The sequence below is a fragment of the Pseudopodoces humilis genome, chromosome 4, assembly GCF_049639895.1.
Source record: "Pseudopodoces humilis isolate 2021_Gansu_Grassland_sample_001 chromosome 4, ASM4963989v1, whole genome shotgun sequence".
NCBI classification, from domain to species: Eukaryota; Metazoa; Chordata; class Aves; order Passeriformes; family Paridae; genus Pseudopodoces; species Pseudopodoces humilis.
The window spans coordinates 15,974,286-15,988,391 of record NC_142203.1 but is presented as its reverse complement, the minus strand read 5'-3'; the positions used below and the strand labels follow the sequence as shown (position 1 = coordinate 15,988,391).

General features: G+C 46.9%; 1 protein-coding gene across 4 annotated transcripts; it reads right to left on the bottom strand.

The window, feature by feature from the left end:
• Positions 1-2,457: 2,457 nt before the first annotated feature.
• Positions 2,458-12,803, bottom strand: NR2F1 (nuclear receptor subfamily 2 group F member 1). 4 transcript variants are annotated; one of them, XM_088054506.1, is made up of 4 exons: positions 12,326-12,803; positions 8,661-9,188; positions 3,522-3,709; positions 2,458-3,437 (listed from the first exon to the last, which is right to left on the bottom strand). In XM_088054506.1, the coding sequence occupies exons 1-4, from the start codon at positions 12,774-12,776 to the stop codon at positions 3,429-3,431; spliced, it is 1,176 nt and encodes a 391-aa protein (XP_087910632.1). In that variant the 5' UTR covers positions 12,777-12,803; the 3' UTR covers positions 2,458-3,428. The 4 variants fall into 4 exon arrangements, with proteins under 4 accessions (XP_087910632.1, XP_087910634.1, XP_005533228.1 ...); XM_088054508.1 differs by adding an exon at positions 10,059-10,124 and having other exon boundaries at positions 2,458-3,709; positions 12,326-12,445; XM_088054507.1 differs by lacking the exon at positions 2,458-3,437 and adding an exon at positions 10,059-10,173 and having other exon boundaries at positions 3,576-3,709.
• Between the last annotated feature and the right edge of the window lie 1,303 nt (positions 12,804-14,106).

Sequence of the window (14,106 nt, the reverse complement as noted above, 5' to 3'; positions counted from 1 at the left end):
TGCCGACTCCTCCTCCTGCCGAGCTTGGGAACCGAGGAGCCTCCGGGGACAGCGCCCGGGCCCCCGGCAACAACAAGGCAGAAGAAATGTAGATGGGGTTGGTTTTAAAGCAGTATATTGTAAGTTACTAATAAGTCGGCAGAAACTTGCTGAGGGACCCCAGCCCGTCTCCACATTCACATATTAAATTTTTTTTTTTTTTTCCCCAGCAAATAGCACTCGATGACGCGATGATACAGTACTTTTAGCTGCCATATGAATGCCCGAGAGGCTGCAGCGTGGCAAAGGAAAACATCCACTGACACAACGCAGACTGGGTAGTTAACACTTCAGAACTCGATACCGTCTTATAAGCAAAGTTTAATAAGGGATTGAAACACTTCTTTCTAGGCACATACATGGAAATAAGTGCATCTCGTACACCTCCTCTACACCTGCAAGTTTCTTGGCAATCCGTGGGTTATTATTATTCATAAATATGAAAATTAATTTAAAAATATCTACGAAAAAGTTTATCTGTTTTCATCAGTGGAGTAACACTGTAATGAATTTATTTACATCTCACTGGAAGAAATCAAGACCTGTTTTTCTCTTCCGATATCCCCATTTGTTTTGTTTATTTTTAGGTGGGGGGGGCTGGTTTTTTGTTTTGTTAGTTCATTTTTGTTGTTATTTTTGGGTTTGAGGTGTTTGTTTTGGTGGGTTTGGGTTTTTTGGGTTTCGGTTTGTTTCTTTTTTTGGTGTTTTTTGTTGTTGTTCTTGAAGTATTTTTGTTTGTGTTTTTAACTGCTAATTCATCTGGATCCCAAATCACCCATCCCACCATAAAGCAGTGCTGAAAATGCTGTTTTCAGCACCTGCCATGTCTGAGTATTCCCACTCACTCCCTGCTGAGGGCCCGGAGGGGCTGCTGGACCCTCTCTCTCCAGGGAAGGCCCTGGGGAAAGGGCAGGAACAAAGCTCTCACTCATGCAGTGTCCAAGTGAGTGACAAAAGGGAGGATGTCTGTCTGTCTGTCTAATTCCCGAATTCTGTGCTCAGGTCTGGAATTAACCAGGTCCCTCCCCTCCCAGCACCTATGAATACAGGCCATTTCTCGGTCCTGAATGGGGTGATACCCCCATAGAGGATCTGGCCATAATGTTGATTATCCAGCTATAACTGTCTACTGTATAGAGCTGCTCTCACCTCAGATCTGCTGCGCCTAGAATATTGAAAACCCCAAGTGAGTTGAAGAATCTTGTTAAAGAAAGAGAAAAAAGGGGGGGAAAAAAGAAAGAATGAAACGAAAAAAAAAAAGATGGGAGAGATTGAGAGAGAGCTAGAGAGAGGGAATGAGAAAGAGGAGAGTATGGAGGACAGCAAATTAAAAGGAAAACACTGCCCATGTCTTCACAAACTGAAGTCTACCTCATCTAGGCTTGTTTGGAGAGAACAGGAGGTGTCTGTGTGAGGGGGACAATGTTATTTTTAAAGATCCAGCTTTATTAATACATTAAGAAAGAGCTCCCTTGGTAGTATGTGTTCTTACAGCTCTGTCTCAGATCCTATAAAACATTAATGCACTGAAAGCTGTTACAGAGATCTGCACGACCAGCTAGAAGCCTTTACCTTCAAAGGAGCTCCATTACAAAAACGATTTTTAATTTTCTGGGAAAAAAAAAAAAGACAGCTGAAATGAAAAGGGGCTTTTGGCACAGAGCTTAGGCCCTGGCAGTGGGTGGGCCATGGTGTGGGATGTCACAGCCTGTGTTTTCTGCATGGCCATGGCACATAAGCACACATGAAATGCACTAGCTCACCACCCAATGAGCAAGCATCCAGCTGGATTTCTATATTAATGGAGTGGGAATACCCTCCACACACAGCAACTAGAGTTGGGAAAAAAAGCAAGAGATCTGTTCTGGCTGACAGTAAGCACAAAACATGCACACTGGAGCATGTATTGGGGTCTGGGAGCCCTTGGAGTGAAAAAGAAGATAAAACCAAAAAAACCCTCAACCCCATGCCAAGCCCCCAGAAGCCAAAACCCACCAGGCTTGGAACAAACAGGACCCATGGCTGGAGTATGCCTCCTGCTGCATGGGTAGAGATGATGGCATATGTGACTTCAATCCATGCCCACAGTGTCTGAGAGTAAAAAGTAAGGTATGAACTCAGCAGAAAATCCGGGTGTTGGGAAAAGGTGTTTCAAAAGGGCTAGGCCAGCCTGATAGGCCCATCAGCCTTGGTGGAGAGTCTGTGGTGCAGCCCCAGTAAGGCGAGGTCACCTAAGGCATCACACTGCAATTCCTGCTCCCTCTTTCTAGGCCTTGACAGCTCAGACCTAAGCTTATACAGTCAAGTCCATTTTGGAGCATCCCATAGTTTACATGACTTGGTTACCCCTCCCAAGTATTTTTTAAGTTCTCCTTTTTAGCACCAGTAAAGGAGTTAAAAATGTGGGGAGATTTTTGTTGTTACTGTTTATGTTTTTTTCTTTTTTTTCTTTTTTTCTTTTTTTTTTTTTTTGTGAATTGTTGGCATGTTTCAAGCAACAAGACTCATGGGTTGTGGGGTGATAAGTTGGGGTTTTTTTTGCTAAATTCTTTTATTTTTTTTAAATTCTCACTTCAATTTTAATTCTTGAAGAACAGCTTTGACAACATATATCGCACTCATTATAAGAAGCAAAGGGTTATATCAAAAATTATTAGTATAGAATCACAGGAAACCTGGTTTGGAACCAGAAAAAAATACAAAACAGATATAGATACATAGACACAGGACAATTGTTTTATAATTATTTGGAAAATGTTATTTTCCCCTAATTCTCCTTTCTTTTCCTTTATGCGCATATGATGTTTTAACTTTTACCAAAAATGAAAATAAAGACTAATATATTACAAAATGAGTAACAATGTTCATGGTAAGTGTTTGCGCATGGAAAATTTGTTGTTGTTTGCTTGGTTTTGGGCGGGTTTTTTTTCATTGTACACAAGGTTCAGTTCAGTTTCAATGCTTTTTTTTTTTGTTGGTTTACTGTACAGCATATATCAACAACAGTCCACAATAAATCCTGGAAGATCCAGTATCCCCTTCAGGTTTGATTAATATCCCCTCAATACTCATTTTTTTTTTGTCTCTTTTATTAATATTATTTATTTCTTTTTTCCTCCTCGCCGAAAGAAAACAAATAAACAAAAAAAAACAAAACCAAAAAAAACCCAAAATAGGCCAAAAAAAAAAAAAAAAGGCAAAACATCACAACCTCCACGGACGACAGGTCCGTCCTTCTCCCCTCCACGGCCACATCTCTGTTCCCACTCGCCCTTTCTTTTGTTCAGCGTCCACCTCCCGGGCCCCCCCCGCACCCCGACTGCCCCTCCGTGCGAGCGTTCCCCTCTACGCCGCTCCGCCGCCTCTCTGCCGGGGGTGCGGGATGGGCTCTAGGAGCACTGGATGGACATGTAAGGCCAGTTGAAGCTGCTCCCCGACAGTAGCATATCCCTGATGAGGGTTTCGATGGGGGTTTTACCTACCAAGCGGACGAAGAAGAGCTGCTCGATGACGGAGGAGGAGACGGTGCGCAGGGAGGGCAGCCGCAGCAGCAGCTTCCCGAAGCGGCTGGGCTGGTTGGGGTACTGGCTCCGCACGTACTCCTCTAGCGCGCACTGGGATTTCTCCTGGAGGCTCTCGATGTGCGCAGCATCCGACAGGCCGCAGGCGTCTGCCCACCGCACCGCACCCGCGGAGGCAGCCGCAGAACGGCGGCAGGCGGGGGGAGAGTGGAGGGAGGAGGTAGAGGAGGAGGAGGAGGAGGAGGAGGAGGAAGCGGGAGGGAGATGGTTAGTGGCTGGGAACCACAGGGGGAAACGCCGCGAGAATGGGGGGCAGCCCAAAGGCGCACTCCCCATCCCATCCCATCCTATCTCACCCCATGCCACCCCAATCCCATCCCGCGCATTGCTGCCAAAAAAATAACGCGACCTCGCCGTGCCTTGTCGCCACCGTGGGTGTTTTCACCCAGGATGCGATGGGGTGCCAGCACCAAGCTCGTCCCGGTCACACACACACACAGAACCCCCCACACTTCCTTTTCACATTCCCCCCACCGACACTCTGCGCTGTCGAGCCTGGTTTCTGCTCCAGGGAGCCCATCACCAGGATGCTGGAAACCTGGACCAGCCCCCTTAAATAACGCAGAGAGGAGGAAAAGTAAGGTATTGGGGAAAATAATAATAATAATAATAATAATAATAATAATAATAATAATAATAATAATAATAATAATAATAGTAGTAGTAGTAGCAGTAGTAGTAGAAGTAGTAGCAAATAACAATAATAAGCAGAGCCGCACACACAAGGAGTTTGTTGACATGGCTGCATATCACAGACAGGCAGCGACTGGGACCTGCAGCGACCGGCAGGGAGCCGGCTGGGGGATGCCGTGGGGCATGGGAGTCTCCTCTGCTCCTGCCTCGCTGCCAGCGATTGCAAATTTGCCACGTCTTTGCGGGCTGTGTGATAAATCCGGTAGCAAACGGCTAGGTTAGTCCCAGCTTGTGCTCAGCAGGCGTCTGTAGCTCTCAGACACAAAGCTGGGGAGAGCTGCATCAGCTAAGCCTTGCCTAAACGAAACCAGAGAGACTACTTCTTTATAGGTCCTTCTGACACCCAAACTGTCTTGCACCTTGCAGAACTACATGAGCTGGGCAAAGGTGTACTAATCCAAGAGCAGAAACCTTTCACATCCACGTATTTGTATCTATACAAGTTATTCCGTGTACATAGATACAAAAAGAGAGGTATGGATGCATCTGTGCATTTGCACACACACAGAGAGACACTTATAAGCACACATCCTATCTCTGAGAGCACATAACCCAAACCAGAGTATAATTGTGCACCAGCTGTTTGTGGAAGGACTTCCTAGGAAACTACAGTCATGGAAAAGTGGTTGGTATGCCCAGATGGTTGAAATAACCCACATTGTTTCAAAGATTAAGAATGGATATTAAAAACACCAAACCAAAATAACAACCAAAAAACCTAACCAAAAAAACCAACCAACAAAACCAAGAAAACCTCCAGCCGTCAAGATCAGAGCAAGGCGGTCAGCTAGCGGTGCAGTTTAACAGATCAAAGCCAGACTTTGCTAATATATAGATCCATATATGAATTAGTTACTGGCCCCCAAAAAGACATGATAAAAGTGGGAATGTAGAGCTGTGACCCTGGAAAGACACAATAAATTAACAAATTATTTAAAGCTAAAAATAAAATAAAATAGAATCCATTGCACCAGCATTTCTGAAGCTTAATTCTTTCCTTATCAAGAACTGATTTTACAAAAATTTCTGAACACCTTCATCTACAATACTATGGCCTCAAGCAAAAATACAAATAAAACAAGCCATAATTTAGGAACTTCTGAGGAGGAGAACCTTTGACCTGAGCTGCGGACTTGGCATCCCTCAGACACACAATTATCTGAGCCAGGCTGCTCTGCTAATCTATACTCTACCTTTAATGCAATGATATTTTGCAACATCTAAAGCACCAGGTTGCAACATATATATCTATCAAAAGCTGGGGCCTGTTCTTGTTTGCAATACGTATCAAAACCACAGACCTGTTCATATGTTGATTGCCACAAATCACATTCCATATTTACATATATCTTGCTATTTTACATGCATTATCTGCCCATTATGCATTAGGATCCTATTCAACTTCCAAACAATGCTATATGAAAGGGTCTTACTGACACCCTGGCAGGGCTTTTTTCTTTATGTCCCATATGTCATACCCTTAAGGTTAGTAAAATATTTATCAGACATTTACGATAAGTGCACCTATAAGTGCAGGTCACTGGACAACGTGGATGGAGAACTTGCTCTCTAAAAGGTCATCAGTCTGATGGGTGCGTGTGTGTTTGAAAAATTTGCCATGGGTTTTGCCTTAGACCCCCAAAAACTCAGAATTTTCTCATGCCAACAGTATCTGTTTGGCTTCAATTATTTTAAATGGTCTGGCATACGCCTTCACTTGGGTTTTATTCTGCAGCCTTAAGTGGGGGTGAGAAGGCTCAATTCTCCCTTCAGAATGAGATTAAAAATAATAATAATTAAGGGATCCACAACTCGATTAGATTATGCAGCCCAGAGAGGTGCAATCCATGGGAGAAATAATGCAATCCATGTTTACCGAAGGTGAATTATTATTCCATCTCAGAAAGTGGGCTAATGTGAAAATCCTGTGTGAGCCTTGCTTTTTTATATGGCAGTGTGTCAATAAGGGAAAGCTCTATATTTCTTCTTCCAGTCTATGGAAAAGAAATTATGTAAATAAATAACCATTACTGTTCAACACACTCCAGCCTTCCCCTTTCTAGTGGTGGCAATGTATTTCATGTTACATGTTCAGAAGAGTTTAGTGTTCAGAAAATATAGACGTAATCAGCTGGCATCTAACTAGAAATCAAAAGTTCTTATTGCGCTGCAAATAGATTTATTTGATTTATGTTATCTGTCTCTGTCTGTTCCCGGAAACATTTATTTATGACGATGAAAAGGTAGATGTAGGAATTAGTCATGCTAAAGTTTGGCAGCAGGGAGAAGGAGATGAGGGCAAAAAGGAGGGTATGGGACAGAAGAGGAAAGGAGGCAAGAAAGGAGCAGGTTTGGGGTTACTACACAGCTTTTGAATGGTGTCCAGAATTTTACAGATTAAATACATGCTCTCTGGAGCCCAAATGTAAAAACCACAACAGGAGAAATCCATGCCAGTTTTAGATACTTAGTCCTTAGTGAAGGACTTTGGACAATATGCCTAAAAATGTCTTTACTGTCACTTAAAGTTTGTTTCAAAGTTGGAGGACTTTGCGAAACGCTTCCCATGAATTCCCCTCTGAATATGCAATGAAAACAAGTTTAGTGAAAAGTGGTAAAGTGCAGATGGGGGTAAGGAGTAGTAGATTACTCCTGACAGCAGTATTCCCATTTTCTGAGATGCCCTGTGTGATCCTACTCCGAAATAATATTATTGTTCCCTTCCTTCATTCTCCACTCCACTGTGGGAAGAGGCTTCTCCCCTCACAAATGTTATTACATTTGTTTTTATTATATGTAAATGAGGGGCTCCTCTAAGGCCACTTCCCCTTTTGGTCAATTGTTTTGGAAGTAAAGGGGGAAGGCTGGGGGTAACAGGGAGAGAAGAGAAAGAAAAAAAAAAATATTCCCTCAAACATATCTCTGTCAGGGTCAACTTCCTTCACAGGGCCTTTGGCAAGTGGAAGGGCTGAGGCACAGGCCAGATGTTTTCCCAGCTCTGCTTGGGAAGAATCTCTCCAAATTGGGTCTGGGGAAAAAAAAATATTCTCCTCGACTGTCCCTGAGTATTGATGAGCTCCCTGAAATGAATGGGAAAGGAAAGTCTGGGAGTCTGCAGGCAGGCTGTGGAGTTAAATCACCCTGATAAATGCAGGCAGGTCTCTTTGTCACTCTTGAAAAACATGTTTCCATCAAGAAGACTTATTATGATAAAATACATTAAAATGTCGAGTTGGCTATTCAGTAAATCTTCCATTTGTTTTAAGATTTGCACATTATCCTTTGCAAAGAAATATTCCCTCCAACGCTGTGAGACTGCATTTGCACTGGAAGTAAAAGGGGGCAGTCACAGTACATGTCTCCGACCACCCTGCATACAAATTAGATACTCCTGTCTAAATAAATTATCTGATGTTCAAATCGATATTAATACTGCATTTGCTACATTACAATATAGTGCAAATTTAGGAGTCATTTTAATACAATGTAAATACTATCTTTCGTGCTTGAAAGGCAACAAATATTGATGGATTATAAACTGCTCAGTGTTAAACAAGGCCTTTGAACGATTTGCCATCTTTGTTCAGGAATGCTTTTAATTTTGCCTTGGCCTGGTTTTAAGTCACATTTATCAGAACTGCTTAGTTATTGCTAATCGGGAAAAGAGGGGAGAAGCTCGTACAAGAGTGGAGCTAGGGCATGGGTTGAGGGGGTATAAAATGAAAAAGAAATAATAATAATAATAAAAAAAACCAAGTAGGAAAGGTGGCAATTAGCCACATCGTGATGATAATTAGAATAATAATTAAAAAATTACACTGCCCAGACTCTTATCTTGCCTTGTTTCCATTTCCTATATTTCCTTCACATAGTTCCCCTTTGATGTTTATAAATTCTCCCTTGCAGGTTGCAATAATAGTATACGTATTATATTCTTATAGGCTATGACCAGAGCACTTCAAAGGCAATGCTAATGCAACTTTCCTGCTAGTTAATTCAAACCATCTATCACAGGGAAAAATTGTTAACATGCATGTTTCCACCGCCTACACTTAATTTGATTTTGGTTTTTAACATTATTTTTTTGGAGGGGCTGTGTGTTAAAAAGCCTGTATCCGTGGCAATGAGGGAGAGGCTGATCCCTGGACCAGAGTGTACCCCCATCAGGTGCTATGCCTCCTCGGCCTCCTGTCCCTTTCCTTTAAAAATAATTCTATTTAAATATATTTTCCTAATTTTCCCATAGGTGGTTTTGGGGGCGGATTGCTCTTTTTCTTCTTTTTTTTTTTTTTTCTTTTTTTCTTTTTTTTTTCCCAGACGTCTCACATCCCCAACCCGTCCCCTCACCTGAGGTGAAGAGGACGATGGCTTTCAGGCAGCTGTATTCAGCCGAATCGACGTGCAGCGCCTTCAGCTTCTCCACCTGTTCCTGGAAGATGCGGATGTGGTCCATGAAGGCGACAACGCGGTCGGCCGACATGGGGGAGGCGTGGAGGCCGGCGGCGGCCAGGAGCGGGGCCACATGGAGGGGCATGGAGCACTGGGCAGCATTGAGGACGAAGAGCTCGCTCCAGGTGAGCCGCAGCAAGGCCACCTGGTCGGTGATCTGCAGGTCGGGGAAGAAGGGGATATTGCGGGCCCACTCGACGGCGCTGAAGAGCAGACGGGCGGCCAACTCGCAGATGTTCTCGATGCCCATGATGTTGTTGGGCTGCATGCACTGGCTGCCGTAGCGGGAGGTGGGGTAGGGCTCGGCCCGCAGCAGGAGGGAGATGTATCCCGAGAGATAGCAGTGCCCATTCAGGGGGTCGCCGTTGGTCAGGGCGTACTGGCCGGGGTTGGGTTGGGTGGGCGGCATTCTTCCTCGCTGAACCGCTGACAAAAAGAAGGAGAGAAGGAGAGGAAATGTGCATCCAGGAGGCTCGCAGGCATCGCCCCGGCTGCGCTGCCAACCAGCCGGAGACAATGCCGAGCTTCTTCCCCTCCCCGCCACCGCCTCGCCCCCGGCACACGCACAGGCACGGACAGACAGAGGCATGCGGAGCCGGGCAGCTGCCCCCGACCTGCACTGCGCCCCCCGCCCGGCCCCTGCTTCGGCCCCGGCCCCGGCCCCGACCCTTGCTCAGGCAGCCTCAGCCCAGCGGCAGCCAAGCGCGTTCCACTCCCCCCACCCCCGACCACAATGCAGACAGGCTTCACAAAATAAACAGATTAAAAAGAAAGGGAAAAAAAATAAGAAAAAAAAAAAAGCCAAGGCAAACAAGTCAAATCCGCACACAACCCCCTCTTCCCCCCTCCCCTCTCGTAACAAAAGAAAGCCCCGCACGTAAAAAAAAAAAAAAAAAAAAATCAAAGAAATCCTCCGGGTGGTGAGAAAGTAGAGTTAAAAATCACCGCCAACTGTAAAAAATATAGTCAAGGTCTGTTGTGAATCCCAGCCTATTGCCCTGATACCACTGAAATTTACAAGGGAACTGGTGTGTCTCTTTTTAGAATAAAATATTAAATAAAATAATTCATAAAACCAAATGGGTCCTTATTCTTCAAAAATACCTCGTCGTTACCCTTCAAGCTGGAACAGGTCGCAGCGTTCCAGCTCCCCACTGCTAACTTTATTACACAGAATCAGCTTTCCATAGAGTCCCCCCCTCCCCCGCCCAGCAAAGTTTTCCCTGCTAAAAGGAAGAGAAAGGTTAAATATTATCAAGGGAAAGGGGGAAATAAAATAAAAATGTCCAAACTTACAATAGCCAAACATTCGTGGAAAAAAAAGGGGACGGTGTAATTAATATCTTTGGTGAGCTGTTGCCACTGCAAAAGCCTGCAGTCAGCGTTGCACAGTGAATGCACAAGCTTGCAACTGCAAAAACACTGGATTCATTAACCATCTCCACACAGAGCGTAAGCATGCCTCGAGTCCCGAAAGCTGACCAAAGTTGGTGGGGTTTTTTTTGGGTTTTTTTTTGTTTGTTTTTTTTTTTCCTGGTGTGTGCGTTTGTTTTACTCCATCAGTGCCAGCGTTTGCAGCCGCTTGCCATGTAAACAAATGTAACTTCAGGGGAAGATAGGCTACTCAGGCTTGTACCCTGCAGACACAGACACACACCCGCACAACCGCACACGCTTGCTGGCACACACCCGCACATGCAATCACTCATGTTTCCGGCGTGCCACATTTTCCTCAACTTTCTCTTTTCTTCCCCAGCGAGCCCTCCTCGCCACCCGGGCCAGACCTCTGTCCTGCTGCCCTCCAGCCTACCTCTCCCTCTTCAATCTACTTGCAAACCTGGCAGATATTTTTCATTTAACTGCGTGCACAATTCTCACTTTTTGTTTGTTTATTTTTTCTCCTCCTTCCTTTTCAAAAAAAATTTTTGCTTGCCTCCACTCTCCCAGGTGCTTACCAACAGCCCCTGCAGCTACCAATGAAGCCGTCATATTTGTGAGCTCTTTCAGATCTGGAGCAGCCTAATTCAATTCCTTTTCTTGTCACATATAAAATACAGTTTTAAAATCCCTGCTCCACAAAATCAACTATTTTGCTGATGTGACATCTTTAGAAGATTTTTAACGACAGTCACAGGGTAAACTTTAAACAGAGAGAAAACATTTTGAGGAGAAAGGAGGACAGGAAATCTTTCTGCACGAGAATAAGTCTGAACGCAAGGAAAACCACAGGCAACTTTTGGAAAGGAGGAGAAAAAAAAAATAGCAGAGCAGTTGGAAATGGTGGGGACACCGCTGCCAGATGCAGGCTGCGGATGCTGCTAAAATGAGAAGAACCGGTAAAGAGGTTATAAATCGAGATTTGTATGAAGACTTTAAGGAGAGGGTGGAGTTTGATGAAGAAATAAAATGAGCAGCGCAATAAAAAAAAAAAAAAAAAAAAAAAAAAAAAAAAAAAAAGACAGAAGTACAGAAACACGGTTCAGTCACAAACTTTCCTTTGAACGCATGGAATGAAAACAAGGCCAAATCTCGCACAGAACCATACAGAAGCACACTCCGGGGCACCGAGAAGCACAGGGAAGCGAAGATAGAGTAGCACATTTCCTCCCTTTTTCTTTTTCTTTTTTTTCCCCCTTTTCTCCTTTCCATCTTTTTCACACTCTTTCCTCTTTCTCTAATTACACGTCTTTCATCTTTCTTTCGGGAAAAATGAGCCTGAGAGATGAATCTACCGAGAAGTATTGCAGGTTTAAAAAGAAATGATGGGGTGGAAAAGGGGTGGGGAGGGGGTGAGGGGGAAGGAAGCTGAATGGAATCACATCTCGTACGGGAGAAAGATGTATCTCCCCCCACCCTCCGGTCTCATGCCAACAATAGACAAAACCACATCTAAAACGCACACGCACACACGCATACACGCGCGCGCAGGGGGAAGTGGGGAGAGCGGCTAAATGATAAATATTTAGCAAGCGATGGTAATAGTAGCAGCAGTTGTAGTAATAATAATAATAATAATAATAATAATAATAATAATAATAATAATAATAAATTCTCTGCACAATTATCAAGGAAGGGGAGAGTGTGGCCGTGCCGGAGAAGGGGGTGGGGAGGAGCGGGAGGGAGGGCAGAAGGCACAAACCGAAAAGCAAAAGAAAACACCACCAACCACCATCGACAATAACAACAGAACCTGGTGCAAAGCTGCCAGATGGAGTGCAGGCAGAGGAAGAGATTGACGTGTGCATGGAAATATATAGAGAGTCCTGGATTGCTACGAAGAGCCGTAAATATATATATATATATATATATATATACACACACGCACACATATATATGTGTGCGTGTGTGTATTTATTTTTATATATTTATATTTATATGTGCGTGTGTTTGCACGCCGCGCGTGTGCGCGTGTGTGTATATATATATATATGTATATGCATATAGGTGCGCGTGTGTGCGCTTACGGACAGGCAGACACAGACAGACGGAGAGCCCTCGCACACGCACGCCTGCACAGCCACGGGGAGAGGGGAGCGATAGCATAGTAGGGAAGAAATATTCACCTTCCCGCCTCATGCCCACTTTGAGGCACTTCTTGAGGCGGCAGTACTGGCACTGGTTGCGGTGGTGCTGGTCGATGGGACAGTTCCTGTTGGCGCGGCATGTGTAAGTTAAGTTCCTGCGGACGCTCCTCTTGAAGAAACTTTTGCAGCCCTCGCAGGTGAACTGGCCGTAGTGCTTGCCGCTGGACTTGTCCCCGCACACCACACATTCGATGTGCTGCTGGCTCTGCCCCGAGCCCTGCTGGCCCGCTCCCTTGTCTCCGGCCGTACCCGGCGTGGAGGGGGGTCCCGGCTGGCTGGGGGTCTGCGGGGTGTGTGGGGTGGCCGAACTCCCCTGCTGCTGGGGCTGCTGCTCCCGGGCCGGCTGCGTCGCGGCGGGGTTGGGGCCGCTCGGAGTGCCCCCGGCCACGTCTTCCTGCGGATCTCGCCAGCTGCTAACTACCATTGCCATATCTCGGGCCCAAAAAAGTGCTGGGGAGCGGCGCGTCTCGCTCCGGGCTGCCGGGGAGTGAGGCGGGGGGCGGGGGGGTGGCGGCCGCCCGGGCGCCGGGGGCGAGCGGAGAGCGGGGGGACCCTTGCTGCCGCCTGCCTCCGCCTCGGCTGCCGCCGCCGCTGCCCTGCTGCCGCCGCCGCTGCTGCCGGCTGGAGCCGCTCCTGCCGTTTTCTTTATTTTATTTATTTTTCACCGCCGCGAGCCCCCCTCCTCTCGCTCGCGCTCTTGCTAATTTTTTTTTTAGAGAGGGGGAGGGGGCGACGGAGGATTTTCTCCCTCTTTCTTTTCCCCCCCCCTTCTCTTTCCTTTTCCTCCCTTCCTTTTCCTTTCCTTTCCTTCCCTGCCCTTTCCAGCACTCCCCCCTCTGTTTAAAATACCCCCGCCTGACCGCTTCCCCCCTCTGCTCCCGCTCTCCCCGGCTCTCACTGCCTCTCCTCGCCCTCCCCCCCCCCCCCCCGCCGCCACTTCAAGTTGCAAAATCAGAAACGGCAAACAAGGCTGTCGGGAGAGGCATTCAGGAGAGTACCACGCCGGACACGCACACGCAGGCAGACACGCGCGCAAACGCCCGGCACCCGGTCCCCCACCCGCGCCCACGCGCCCTCGCAGGGGCACAGGCACACGCGGTCCGGGCGCTACGAGCGCGGAGGATGTGCAGGCATAGAGGAAGCCGCGGCGCCGCCGAGGAGGAGGAGGAGGAAAAGGAGGAGGAGGTGGAGGAGGAGGAGGGGAAGGAAGAGGAGGAGTAGGTCGCCGCTCGCCGCTCGCCGCCGCCGGGGCTCGGCCGCCGCCGCTCCCGCGGAGGCTGCTGTCGCCGCCGCTGTCGCCGCCGCCGGTGCCGGTGTGGGCTCTCGGGGAGGCGGGAGGTCGAGAGAGGAGCCGCTCGCCGGCGATCAGAGGATGGAGGTGTCCAGGGGCCAGGGCCAGGGCAGGGCGCCGTCAGCCATTCTGGGCGGCGGAGCCGGGGAGCGCGGCGGAGGCGGGCGGGGAGCTGAGGCAGTTTGATCTCCTGTCGCGGCGGCGGCGGGGAAGGAGGAGGAGGAGGTTGCCGGTCGCTGCTCTTTCTCTCCCGAGCTGCTCTCTCTCGCTCTCTGTCTCTCTCGCTCGCTCGCGCTCTCTCTCGCTTTTTTTTTTTTTTTTTTTTTTTTTTTTTTTTTTTTTTTTAAATCGCAGAAAAAAATCGGATGTGACTAAATTCGCAGAGGAGATGAATTCACGGCGAAGTGTAAAAATAGAGAACGGGAATAATAATGACACTTGCAGGAATAAGAGAGATCCAAAGTAGGTC